General features: G+C 34.7%; 1 protein-coding gene across 1 annotated transcript in view; it reads right to left on the bottom strand.

Moving 5' to 3' along the window:
- cutlet (chromosome transmission fidelity protein 18 homolog) overlaps nucleotides 1-14,870 on the bottom strand; it is a 31,212-nt gene that overhangs the window by 1,046 nt on the left and 15,296 nt on the right. Inside the window, exon 15 of the mRNA XM_076124432.1 lies at nucleotides 3,598-3,652. Within this exon, the coding sequence (XP_075980547.1) occupies nucleotides 3,598-3,652 (55 nt within the window). The remainder of the gene's footprint in view (nucleotides 1-3,597; nucleotides 3,653-14,870) is intronic.

Below are 14,870 nucleotides of genomic sequence, written 5' to 3'. Positions count from 1 at the left end.
AGGCGCCGCCCCGCATCACACATACATTTAATAATACAATATGTATGATTCTACGTGTATGCGTGGTCAGATGGGCGTAGTATTAGGTTTAGAATTGTACGTATATTGTATCTATAAAATCATATATATATACATCGACGGCGTACGCAGCTATCACTGTGTGTACAAGTCTTTCATTAATTGAACTAAAAATTTGAACCACAATATTTTTATTGAGTTTAAAATTTTACGCGATTACGAGATACAGATATAAAATAAAGACAAAAACTTTGATTCTTACTTTGGCTGTTTAATACTTAAACTACGGTTCTTTTCTCTTAACTTCGAAAACTTAATTTAAAATTGCAACACAAAAAAAATACTCGACTTAGTTTGGACAATCAAATTGAGAACAAGCAAGGCATAATTATAATATCATATTATTACGTCAATCCTTTCAGAAAATGCTAAGTTAATGATAAGATATGACTATTTAATTATGTACGAATTAACTAAGTAGCAGGGCCAGACATTCTAAGTACTAAGCAAATTACTTTACTCACAAAGGTTATTACGAGCAAATCTCATATCAATTGATTTTATAGAGGTCAATGACTGATTTATTTTTTAGTTTCCATTTTTAGTAAGGCGTAGTAAGATTTTGTTAAAACATTGTAATCAATCTGTTTTTTGTAGTGGTCGCTTTCTTAATTTTGTGATAATGTTGTCTGTTTCTAAATAATGAGTAAAATCATTATCAACCAAACATTTTCACGTTTTCACAGTTTTTTAAGTGAAATCATAAACATTCCTTAACAATCTCATATGTTTTTCATCTCGTAACCAATTAAAATATTACCTGATTTTCCATGATTTAGATTTTTTGTACTCCAAACGAATTTTGAATTCGAAAATATTTACGAAAATATCTGTACAACACAAAATACACGAAAAAAAAACTACATTCTAACATAGATACTAGTAATTATCCTATCACCTTACTAACACCTATTTAAACCTCATAAATCCAAATCAAAGATATAACAATAAACGCAATGAGTTTACCACGAACAGTGAATAACTGGTAACAGTGGTAACACTCGTAATAATGGTAATACAAGGAGCGAAATCAAACATTAAGTCGATTCCATCTCGCCCGAGGCACACACTCAACAATTAGTTTATATAGTAACTCATTATAACTTAGACAGTAGCTCCACAATGCCGTGGAGACGGTTCACGTTGTATTATATTTTATATACGATTTTTATATCGTGTTTTTCAGATATTTTTTGTTAATTGGAGCTGTTTTATTGTGATATGCGAACTACTGCGGTTATTATTTCATAGTATATAACTGATGGCTTGTTATTATAGAGACTTGCGTCAAAACATCGAACAAAACATACGAGACTTGTTAGTTTAAAGTACTATATATATATTTTATTGGACAGTCCCCAATTAGTACTAGGCCGGCGTGGTGGACTCAGGCCTTACTTCCGTCATATTACAGAAGTCAACCAGTGCCTTCAATTAAGACAGTAATAATCAGAATTTACATTCATTTTTTAAAACACAGCCCTGAACAATTAGCATCTGAGCGAAGATATTTTTATTTATATCACGATACAAAACTTTAAGAAATAATCCTAGAAAGAGCAAAACAGTATAAAATAAGATATAACAATCAAATAGAAACACATTTAAGAAGGAAAAGCATTTAAAACTTAACGTCGTGTCCGTACAAAGAGCGATAAATCGTAGCATGTTGTAGCACATTCCGTAGAACTGCTACGGATGCACGTAGACTCCGTAGCGCTTACAATGAATTAAATGCCAACTTAGCTTAAGTTATTTTTCTTGCTTCGTTCTTTTTAATGGATTAAAGAATAAGAGATATTGAGTTTACTTTTGTTTATTCTATTGAAGATATATTTTAAACATGTTTTTTTAATGCAACGTCTTCAGATGGCTTGAACCACATAGATCAATGAGGTCATGGTTGAGAGGAACTTTGTAAAGCAAATAAACTAAGATCACTAATTATCAGATTAGAATTAATTGTAGGCTTGTAATGTGATATTTTTTTCACGAATACAAAAAAAACATTAATGACACTAAACTCACACTGAGACGAAATCCAAAGATGCAGTGGGGCTGAAAAAGCCTTTACACAGATTATACCAGAGCTATCATTATCCATCACGAATAATAAAATCACAAATCTACATCTACAATAAAATATATAACTGAAAACTCAATACCGTCTCCATCCATTTTAATATTAAAGTAAATTTGAATAATATAAAATCAGATTCTCGCCGTAGTCAGTTGTAGAAACAATAACATGGCTTTAGGGACGTCTCCGGCGAATTTCTGCCCAATCCCATTACAAATCGCGTTGAGATTATTAAACAGTCACCTTAACGAGAATCGTGACGGTGGGGGGGAGGAGTAGGGGGTGGGGAGGGAGAATACCAGACGATTGTGACTTAGGAGACCTACACAATGAGTGAAAGGCTTCGAATATAATTGAGTATTGTGATGTGATTTCTTGTTAAAACCAGTGAACTTTTTTGTGTTAACTCATTGAGGCCATTTGTCTTTGTTATTATTAAAACCAACAGTTAATATTCTCAAAATATGTATACTAAAAGTTGGTACCGTGCATATGGCAATAGACTCCCGGCGAGCCCTTCCCCTAATATGATGGGACTCATCGTAAACGGCGAAACGCGTGTATTTAACAAATCTGTGGTCATGACTAGCGCATTGTTAAAAAAAAACTAACGAATAATTAAGTGACGGCAATAATTAAGTACGTAAAATATGGCCATTGCTGTATCTTCGAGGATCTTTTACAAAGTACGTCTTTGATGCAATACGGATTAAGCAAGCCAACTTAAGATTAACACAATACTAAAATATGATCACCATATTGTACAAAATTAAACATAATCTTTTAAATAACGTGTATTTTTTACTAAAACAACTCATAACAATATAAATTTAACATAATACTAATCAAATATTAAAACACAAAACCCATTGTAAAGCCATCTTTATCAAAACGCAATTCTCAATCTATTAAAATTCTCTCATCCGTGACGAAATTAAGTGCGATTAATATCAGTGATGTTAGACAGCCGTTAGGTTATTACATTCAGTGGGTACAGGTGTTCGATGCTCGCTCGCGTCACATAGATTAATATTAACAACCCTTTGGAACGGGGTGTAATTGAAAATAATAGCTGCCCGACGTGTTATTAACGTTATCGCATAAAGTTATTGTGATCTCTGAGGGTGTAGGGGGTTTTTCAATTACGTAATTTCGGGTGGGGATGTGTATGTTATGTGTAATTGTCGGTTATGTAATGGAATGTTACAGGACTTTATTTAACGATTGTGCACGAGTTATATAACATATATTTTTAACACTTTTAATTTTTATTAACTTAACCTAGTACAGGTTACACCATAAAATATAACCCACAGTCTAAAATTGCTAAAAGAACAAAAGCCACCAATTATTGACGTAGCCGACGGATTACTAGGCATTATAATATTGTCTGCTCTTGTTAAAATGAAAAATAAACCTTTAATAACTAAGAATCTCACCTGATCGTTGAGCTTGAGCGATAGGAACTATCCGTCCGAAGAAATCTTTGTGTACCTGCAACAAATAATTAAGTATATTACAGCAATTTTCTATGCTGTTTTTTCTTCATTACTTAAATGCGTCATATGAAAAAAACTACAGAATCAAACATAATATGATCTTAAATCTCATCACTTTTAACTACAAGATAAACTTTGTCTGGACAAAACGTTTAGTCCGCATTAACCAAATGATTATCTTTGCTAATAAATGCTTTTTTAATAATAACAAAACACGGATAAATCAGAGGCCTTCCATGATATTTAAATATTCAATTGACATTCTATGACTATGATAGTCTGATAGAAATAAGGTCATGGGAATTATTTCCACGTAGACTAAGTCACGTGATTAAACTTGTCTACGTATCCTTTGTTTTCTTCCCAGTTAAGTCGTCGCTAAGTCATTACGCGCAACAACTCGACAATTAAAAAAGAATAAAACCACATTTTGTCGAGCCGCGGAATGAATCTCACACATGACTTGCCAACTCCAATTAGAAACGCGACACTTGCGAATATAACACAGTATTTTGTATTATAGCCTTTATTTTTTAAGCAATAAATGTTGTATTTGATTGGAAAGTTAAGAAAAATATTTGAGAATATTTAAGACGTGACCAAATTAAATAGGAGCAATTTTCAATAGTAGTAACTGTCCATAAAAATAGGCCTCGATGCTAAAATAAGAATTAAATACAGACGTTTGTAATATTGTAGATTTTAATGATATTAATGATCTTTCTTTTAAAAGATTTCCTGTTATCTATACCATTGTCTATTTTGAAATAAAAACGTATCCGCGCTGATATTCATGAGTAAAAAATATTATCACATATATGATTGCAAGGTACTACACTTTTCTTAGTCAACGTATCAAGGCTCACCACTTAAGGTAGAGTTACCATCTTAGGGCTCATGGCGACGTCGTTAGTGACGTCACAAGTATACGTCGTTACCACGAGCCGACTAACAGCTTGTTATGTACACCACACTCACCGCAATCTTCGCTTACAAACTTGAAAAAATACTGCTACGACTACTACGGCGTAGCGCTACGACATTACGTAGCACTACTTGTTTTGAAAATAAATTATGTAGCTTACTTTATAGCGGTCAGGTTTATGATAGGTGACTATTTATAATAATCATTCGATATGTCCTATCGGAAAATGAATATGTGACATGTGAGACACATTATATAAAATGTAATAGTTAAAATGTCGATAAGAACAAAAGGCGAGCTCATCACATATGAATCATCATTTAAAATTTGTAATTTAGTTATCTACTTAAATTACAAATTTATATCGAAATCTTGAAATCCGGTAATTAATTGGTTAGTTAATAAAGACATCCAGCACAGAAGACGTACCTACTTATTTTGGGCAAATATAAGCCTTGTACAAACTATTCAATTCTAGAATAAGATATAATATAAAGAGACTCAATTACGATTACTACTTACTTATAACTTATACAAATAGGTATACTAACGAAAGTAAAGGTTACAAACTTATAACAGGCGACACGATGGCGGGCAATCGCAAACCAATTACTAGTTTGTTACATACGAGTCGCGATGAAACTGTATCGACAATAACACCGGGTAGCACCGTGGGCGGTGGATGGTACAAGTTGTAAGGTTCAAGCGATTGTGAAGAGGTATGAAAAGTTTCGTCTTCACTGGAGTAATGGCTCATTGATGTTTTATGGTTTTTTGCTTAAGACTTGTCGCCTTGGATGTGACAATACATACATATAATTACGCCTTCTTCCGATAGAGGTAGGTAAAGAGTAAAGCACGCCACTTGGTATCATCCTTACAAACTTTGCTTCATTCACATCCATACAGGTGTATTACATGTCACACAGGTCCACCGGTTTCGCGATAATAATCGAGAAGCTCTAACACAGGCGTGTTTTTTTGTTTTTAACGTTTAGGAAAACAATATTTCACTTTTATCACAACTATTTATTACATACTAGCTCGAGTCATTCGCTATCGCTTATCGCTTCGACCCTACCCTAACTAAGTTCTCGTGCAATATTTCCGATTACGCGGGAGCGGGTCGTACCGCGGCGGCGACGGCAACAGCGATAAATCGCCCCGCGAAACACCATAAACACAATTTGGTACTCATAAAAGTTATCGCCGGGTGACACGTTGTAGACGTGGCTTACACCACTGATATTGAGCGGTTATTGAAAGATTTGTTTGCTCGTATTCTTTTGATTGGACAATTATTTTATGTTTGTTTTTGTTTATCGTTGGTTAGTGGTGAAAGCGGTTGTTATTAATATCTTGTGTAACACATAAAATATGTTTTAAGCGTAGATGCACTAGTACCTATAGTGCATAGTTCAGAAACAAAATTGTGTTTAAAATTTATTTATTCACTGTCGTCTTAGTAACTCATTTGATGCTTAGTTTAAATCCTCACATCTATCAGCCAACCATACAAATGACCTGCCAAGCCTCGCACCACAACACACAAATACGCAAGCCCCAAGACAACAAAACTAATGTCCAAACGAAACAAATTTAAAAATCCATTCCCCTATCAAATATTTATCGCAAACATACGATATTTCACGTTGTAGATAACATTTTTCCGCTTGGCTGCACCCCGTGGGGTACGAGGGGGTGTGCGGAGGTTGCGGGGGGGTTAGGTAGTGGGTATCAATGCCCCGCCCCGCCGCAAACAATACAATCAGAACCAATCTGCCGCGCAAATAGGAAAATAGAGTGCGCGCCAACACAGGGCCGCCTCGGGCGACTTTACAGGCTTGCACTGGGCACGGAGACGGTGTAAGCGACGTGTGGATTCATGCAAATTGACTGCGAGTCCTACGGCAAGAATGCATTATGCGGCAATGACATTATTTTAATATTATGTCTCGTTAAGACGAACGTAAGAGACCCAATCTTCACATTATTCTGATATGAGAGGAAGGGTCTCAGAAAGTCTCTGTAATTTATTCAATTGGCTTATTATAGCCATGTATGTCTTAAGGCATCCTGACAGCTAAGTTGGACAAACGAGGAACACGCTGACGCCTATACCTAACTGGACCTACCGTGTGCACCTAATTTACAACAGATGAGTTCATCTTTCGAAACTAACTGTAATCAGAAACCACTAATAAATTTGTGTTCTAACAGCCAAGTTCAAAAGAAGGACGAAGAAGAATACATGACAACATCTAGAAAAAGGGAAACACTACATGGAGTAGGTATAAACCTAGAAAAAAAATACAAGTTACGCAACACATTCAAGTCCGTGCCTGCGTATTTTCTTAAGCAGTGATCGCGACGTCTCCCGGTCGGATTCCGTTCGGAATCCGCGCAATTTTCCGCCGGTCATTTCTCATTGTTGCCGACTTGTATCGCCCCTCCTACCCTCCAATACTTATTTGTTCACTATCGTAAATAGAGCAAGGATAACCGCTATACTTGAGACTTTGTGTTTACGACACTACCACCACATATGAGATAGAAAAGAGTTTGCGCGGCTTTATTTTATGATTGCCTGTTACTGCTAGGCGGTTGTGAAGTTTCTTTTGCAATTGATTGTCAATTTAGATTGATATGGGTATTTTTATCTTTTTCCTCCACATTTTGAAAGAAAACCAAGTTGTTATCAATATAATCGTCAGTTTAGTCTGTAAAACCTCTTTATTAACAATCACATAAAAATAAAATCTGGACTTAAGACATCTTCTTTACTAAAAAGATTTTTAATAGTCACTGGTATTGCCAGCCAGTGTCATACTACAGTTGCACAAAGACTTTCTTCTTCTTGTTTCCATGGCCTTTATTCTTCTAGACCTAGTTCTACCATGGTCCAACATATACGGACCATATCAAGCTTATCACATCGCCACAGATTTCAGTACTTTCGCAGACTCAATCAACCTAGCCTTTCTTCCAAACTATGGCTTAAAGTTTCACTGGTTGCAGCTGAATACCGTACAGTACTTTACATGAAGACTCACTATAGCAAAATCTTAAAAGTACAATAACGTCATCTAACAAGTATACAACCCTTAACTGTCCGTTACATTATCTACTAATAGTTACATAAGCAACACAATATATCAAGTGCACACACGCTTAGGTACAAATAGCCCATTTATACCGACCGCCGGCCATACATCGTCCGCCCAAACTTAACCTATTCGATATTTATTTAATGGCCTACATATACGTGAGTGGAAGTAAGATTACGTTATGGGGTAGATCACCATAATATATGGAGTTTAGAGGCTTGAAACGATAGTAAACGGTTACATAATTTTGTAATGAAGATGATTAGAAAAGAGTTTAGTCCAGTTAGTTTGTATCACAGCCAGTGTAAATTCCAAAAAGTCAAGCGTAAATCAAAGTAAAATATTTTTTTTTTTTGCGACCCAGTAGTTGAAACTTCTAGTTAGTTGTAAGCTGCAGATTGCAGCATAATAATGGTTTATTTTAATTGGCTTTTAATAAAATAAACGGTAGTATGTTTTAAAATTATCATCGATATTGTGTCAGCAAAAAGATTTTTATATCGAAACTCTTAAAGTGTCCAAAACTTGAATTAGACTACACTTTAACAGTCGCTCCAATTAAAGAAAATTGAGAAGAGAGCTGCATCATTACAAGTATAAGTCTACTTATATCAGAAATACACTTCACATGTTAAAATCTTTCAATTAATATCATCTGATTTGTATCATTAAATGAAATTATTGTTAAATGCTCCCTTTATCGTCAATATTTAATCAGTGAAAAGAATCTAAAACCTAAACGCTGCGCTCAAAACGTGTAAAACTTTATAAAAACTGATATCATTATATTTTACACAATTTAATTTAGAAAGCCACATTATTTCTGATAAAACAGTCTACTTATATCACAAAAACTTCAATCTGGAAATATTTCAACTGTCTTTAGCAAAATTACTAAAAATAAAACACTACAAAACCTCCAACATCATTGTCCATCCTTTGTTCTAAGAAAAGCCTTATTGATATTGTTACAACGATAGTGGTTTTAGTTTTATTTCATAGCGGAGGGAAAGAGGACAATAAGAGGAGACGCTGAATGAATAGCCTTAAAGCCTATAAACTATTCACGAGAGGTCCTGTCGCCGGGGACTGGAATAACATCTTTGTAGCAAAGGTTGTTCTAAATGATTACGTTATCATAGGAGATTGTTTAAGGAGATTTTTTAATGAGAGTAAGCTATTAAAAGTTTATATTTTAAGAACTTACATCACTTACTTTTTTGTATATGTGTGATAAGTTAATACATAGAATGTGGATAACAGTCTAGCATTACTTGAGTGTGTGTCAAGGTCCTTTTCGATTCGATTGAGGCGCCTACAAAAGTTCTGGTTAAATAAGTTGTCAATGTGTCATACATTGAGAACTTACTAATTAAACCAGAAATATTAAAAAACAGGTTACATGCGGGGTACATAACAACCACGATGGTTAATTGTTTTTAAATTAATTTAAAGAATTTACACCGAGTACTGGATGACACAAAAAATCTTTACAATTTACTTTAGTAGATAGAACATGGATCAAAATTCCAGCAAACTATCAAATTAATCACATAAAATAGAGCAAAGCACTATCTCCATTTAAACGGCCTACAACGTAAAACGTTAAAGATATTCAAATGAACCCTCTTCCCGGTAAATACATAATAAACGACGGACGCAATGCTCTCACGCAAATTACATTCCACCGGAACGATTTGTTAAACTTAAAATTGTATTGATACTCCTTAGAGAGCGTGATCGATCGCCTATCGCTGTCAATAAAACAGCTAGATGTAATTTCTGCTATAATTCCTTCATGTACACTTTTTAAAAGGAATATTTTCGTATTTTTTAAGAGTATTTTGTTAAGTTTATAGGTGAAGGTTACTGATCAACCGAATGGTAGCTTTATTAAAAAAAGTTTGATTTGAATGATGCATGATTTTATTACGTTCAACATTAATTCAATCTTAATTAACCCAGTAGAAAAAAGAAACACGAAAATCTTGAGAACTGATTTACAATCGTTAAATAACTGAAAACAAAAACAATATAATTTTGTATTCGCTGATCAACAGATAAAGATGTCTGATTATGTAAAAACGTTTGTAAATCAAGTAAATCCTTTAAAAACTTAACCACACCTTACTGTATTTAAAAACCACAGCACACAGGGGGTGTATTCTCAAACAAATCGCAATTAACCCTTACGTTTTGAGCGGAGAGTCATTTGGCCCGGAGCGCGTTGGCCTAGTCAAAGCGGGGCTCCGTGGCGCACGGGGGGCCCGACAAATTGTTTGGTTAATCAGATAGGGCCCCGCAATATGCCACATGTTTGTTCAAGACACAAAAGATGATTACCTCACAGCTTTACAAGCAAATGTCGTTCTTTCAATGTGCGGTTTTTATGATGATAGCCTTAGGTCATCGTGTTTAGTTCATGTTTGGTTAGTTGTTCGTGTATTAACTTTGATTATGTAGTCTATTAACCTCTGGTTTCTGAGGTACTTACATTTAGCGGTAGTTTATCTATTCAATAGCGTTAAAACTTATATAAAAAAAAACTGTTTGCATGGATAAACTACCGCTAAATGTGTCTCAGAAACCGGGCATAAGTGAGTAGTAGTGAGGACATAATAACGAGCTATATTTAAATTCGTCTGAAAAGAGAATACAAGATTTACGACGGTTGATTTATATAAATTATAGTTGCTTTTAAAGACTACCAGAAATCTACATACATAGTAATAAAAATTACACTCGCAATGAAAACATTGAAAAATTTTCCTCGAACACATTTCATCAGCCAAATATAGCTAATAAAATATTCAAATTACTTTATGGAAAAAGAAAACGAGTAACATTGTTGGCAGAGGCTCAGACACAACGGGATAAAGCCAATAAAACCGTTTATTATCCGCCACCCCACTACTGAATACATTTGTGTACTTAATGCTCGTTTAACGGTGTATCCGAACGGGTGCGACTTTATGGCGCCGAAAAAAAAGAAAGCCTCGGGCACCGCACATGGCATCCACTCTTCCAATTTTGAAAATTATACGCGTGTTTAAATTTGAAACCGCATTATTTGAGCCTATTTGGTGCGTTCGGATAATCGGACTAGGGTTTAGTGACAAGATTAGTTAGTTGTATGGGGTTAGGAATTGGGACTGTAATCCACGTAATGCGATGTGAAAAGATAATTACGGTCCTGTGTAATTCGACAAGGAATATTTAATTACACTTTTGTCGAGCGAAACTGATTTATTGGTAGAGTGGAAATAAATTGCATTCATTTACTCTTTTTGCTTCATCAGATGAATCAATTCAATGTACGACAAGTCATTATAGTTTAATAACTAAATAGAAACACTCAAAGTCTCAATCCAATGTATCAAATGACAGCAAATGTAAGAAATGCAATGCAATAATCCGATTATATTCCATCTGACGTTTCCAGAAGCGATAGAATCGTCTTTTAGTAAATGCAAAATAGTGTTCGGATACAAAAAGAAAATGTTATAAATTTGTTACATAAACCTCAAAAACTATACTTTAACAGCCCCACTAATATAGCTTTGATTGATACAGTGTTTTGTCACATTCAAATTTGAAACTGTATTTAAATTGAAAAGACAAAACACTGTACAAAAAATCAGAGCTTACACAACGTTTATTAGTAAGTAACACGATAAATATATTAAAAAAATATATAACAAAATAGTAAAACGCAACAAAACATACTTAGTGCTTAGGGAGTCATTAGTATATGATTGCATCGCAACACTCGCAACAGGGTACCGAGGGCGGTATATTGTTTGAACTTTGAACGAACCACCCCCGGGACTTAGCGCAATATTGTCACAGATGATACGTGTTATTGTAATCACTTTTATAATTATTACGCTTTTATTTGTATTATTATACATTGATAGTTCAGTTTTGGTTTTTTAACGGCAATACATATTGTATTTTGAAGAAAATTTTTTTTTTTGTCAGAAATATTTAAATTCTATTCACTTAAGTGGCTACTAATGACATTGTTACTGATGAAACGTGATTTTATTTGTGTAATAAATAGATTAAATTAATTAAAATTTACACTTATTACATTACCTATGGACAATATAATTTGTATTTTATTTAATCAACGCTAAAAAATCATAAAGATAATTTATGATTGTCTAACTTTTTTTTACGCCTTATGAAAACAGATTAAACTTAAAAAGTACTTAAAAAAACACAAACGCTAACGAACTTTTAAACAAACACATTTATTCACCACATTACAAAATCACACACTAAAACCGCCAACAAAAAGGAATAGTCAATCTTTATATTCTAAATAACGTGGAATTCAGTACAGAACACAGTGCAATAGCTCCATTGATGCAATTTCACTGACAAAGGGGTTGTGGTTCGTAAAAACTAGCTAACAAGCGCGCTGCGCCCGCGGCGGTCTAATTCACAATTTGCCCGCGCTCCCCGAACGCGTTCTAAATTCAAATTTCACCAACGCGTTTCCACCGCAAATGAATTCGTTCGAAAAAGTCAATTTCGAATGTAATTTTATGTTTAAATAATGCTGTTTTCGTTTAAATTATTATATGTGTTTTTTGTTTGGTTCTAAATTATGAAAATTTTGTTGGAAATTGGTGAATTCAATTTACTTTGTACCGTATTGTGTTTATTTGTCTGTTGGAAAGTAATGTACTTGAACAAAGTGATTTTTTTTCTGATCCTACTACCTAGCATGGACGTCGCCGCGTCGTCATCGTATACATTATGTCCAAGAAACATACCAAAATACTCTTATAAGATAAGTGTATCGGCTTTATTTTAAGGAATGAACTTTTAACAATTTAGAACATAGCAAAAACGATAAATAACCACTCGGAGAGAAATCTCTATATTCCAAAAGAAATCCAAATACCCTCACAAAAGATGGTATTCTTACATCATTACGAAATAATAGGTCTGAATAACCAATTTGCGGCGTAACTGCGGGTAGATGAATATAAATAATTCTCGCGAGCCGTCACACCGCGATCCATTGCGCTATCGCCGCTGGAGGATTACCAGTAATCCTCAAGGATGACGGACGGAGGATCCCTTCGAGAAAATCCGGCCCTAAACGAATAAGTTGCAATGAGAGAGGGTAAGGCACCTAGGCGATTTGTGGCTTACGAATATTGATAGATGGAAATAATGGTGGGATTGTGATGTGCTGCCGTTATTTTAAGTTTGGACGGTCTTCTGTCCGTATTTTATTTAACTACGTTGAAACTTTTTAATTTAGTATTCGAACATTAATTTATCTGAATAGTATATTGGATTTTTTTTTGGGGATTGCAACTTTTCGATTTTAAATTGACAGTCTTGTGGTCATTCCTTCCAAACTGTCAAAACACAACAAACTTACTACCAAGTCCAATAGTATCTTTGTCTCAAACCATAACTTCCGAACAAAATCAGTTGTACAATTCAGCGAACTGGTATGACTGTCCAAACTCCATAACATGACAAACATATCTTAGCCCATCACTGGCCAATTACACCGTATCTCCCCTAACACAATCCAGGGTAACCCTTCCCCCCACACGGCACCCCGCCACGTCGCTCCGCCTTCCGATTGGCCGCTACCCCGGAAGGATATAAACCTATAGTTTTTCTTCTTAAGAACTTCCCTCGGCATTGTACGTGTGATTTACGAGGGCCCCCTTACTAGGGGGTAGTGGTACTAGATTGATGATTCTCAGTATCCGGCCTCTCTCAATCGCATCTCGGCTTCTCGTAAGCAATTTCCCCAAATATTCGTTTATCCAACGCATTACGGAGGCACTCTTTCCTATTCCGAGTGTTATTGCTTTTGTTACGAGCGAGCCGAGTGCTTAATGCTCGGCATAACTTACTGGCCAAGGTAATGTAACGTGATTTTTTTTCTGTTTCAGCCCGTTAGAGGTATGGAATCGTGTTTGTGGTGATTTAAGTGTGGACCTCTTTTATGTTACGGTTTTTATTGATGATGGGATAAAGTTATATTATTTAATCATTTTAGTTGATCAATAAATATGTAAATCTAATTAGAATTACACTTAGTTTGATTTAATGAAATGGTAGCAAATTTCTATATTGTCATGTATATTACAATGGCAATTAATAATCTTACTAATATTTTAAATGCGAAAGTTTGTTTGGATGGCTATTATCCCTAGTAAGACTACTGGACAGGCCTTCATGAACAAATTTCACACTTTAACTATGATATCTTATAAGCAAGACTAAAACAGAGTACCGAGAAACGTTTTCACGCGGACGAAGTCGTAGGCATAAGCACATTATTGAGTCTTAGTTATTTATATTGAGTTCTAATAAATTGCATTTAATAATGTTTCATTTTATTACAAACTAGCTGACCCGCGCAACTTCGCTTGCGTCACGTAAAAGAGAATGGCTCATAATTTTCTCCGTTTTTGTGACATTTTTCATTACTACTCCGCTACTAATGGTCGTAGCGCAATGATATATAGCCTATAGCCTTCCTCCATAAATGGGCTATCTAACAGTGAAAGAATTTTTCAAATCGGATCAGTAATTTCTGAGATTAGCGCGTTCAAACAAACAAACAAACAAACAAACTCTTCAGCTTTATAATATTAGTATAGATTAGTATAGATTTTCATCTTTTTTCAAAAGCAAATCTTATAAACGACATGTCCAGTAGTGCCACAATACAAGCACAGAACAGAAGTACCACTGTAAGAGACGATAGCAATTACCCGTGAGACGCAGCACTTAGCCGCCGCGGCGCCTAATGCCGAGCTATTTATTACCGCACTGAATACATGCACTAACTGCCTCAAATGTTTCCCTCCACTAATAGTAATACCTGGTAATTGAAGCTATTAGGAAGAATTTGGATTTTAAAGGAATGTTTAGTTTAGTAAACACAGATTTGTAATTTAAAAATATATTTTTGTTTAATGAACGGAGTTGCTTCATGACCGTTTATTGTTTTAAAAGTGTTATGTTTTGTAACTGCGAGGTTTCAAAAACAGCATGTTCTTTTTTTCTTATTATCGTATTAGTGGTCAACTTAGTGTCAAAGTTGTTTACGCCACTCAAAAGGGCTCTGATATAGCTTAACAACTGCTATCTTAAACCGGGACCGATTTTTAAGCCTCCGAAGCACGCAGAAG

This window comes from Anticarsia gemmatalis, chromosome 16 (genome assembly GCF_050436995.1).
Source record: "Anticarsia gemmatalis isolate Benzon Research Colony breed Stoneville strain chromosome 16, ilAntGemm2 primary, whole genome shotgun sequence".
Classification (NCBI taxonomy): Eukaryota; Metazoa; Arthropoda; class Insecta; order Lepidoptera; family Erebidae; genus Anticarsia; species Anticarsia gemmatalis.
This window is presented reverse-complemented; position numbering and strand designations above follow the sequence as displayed.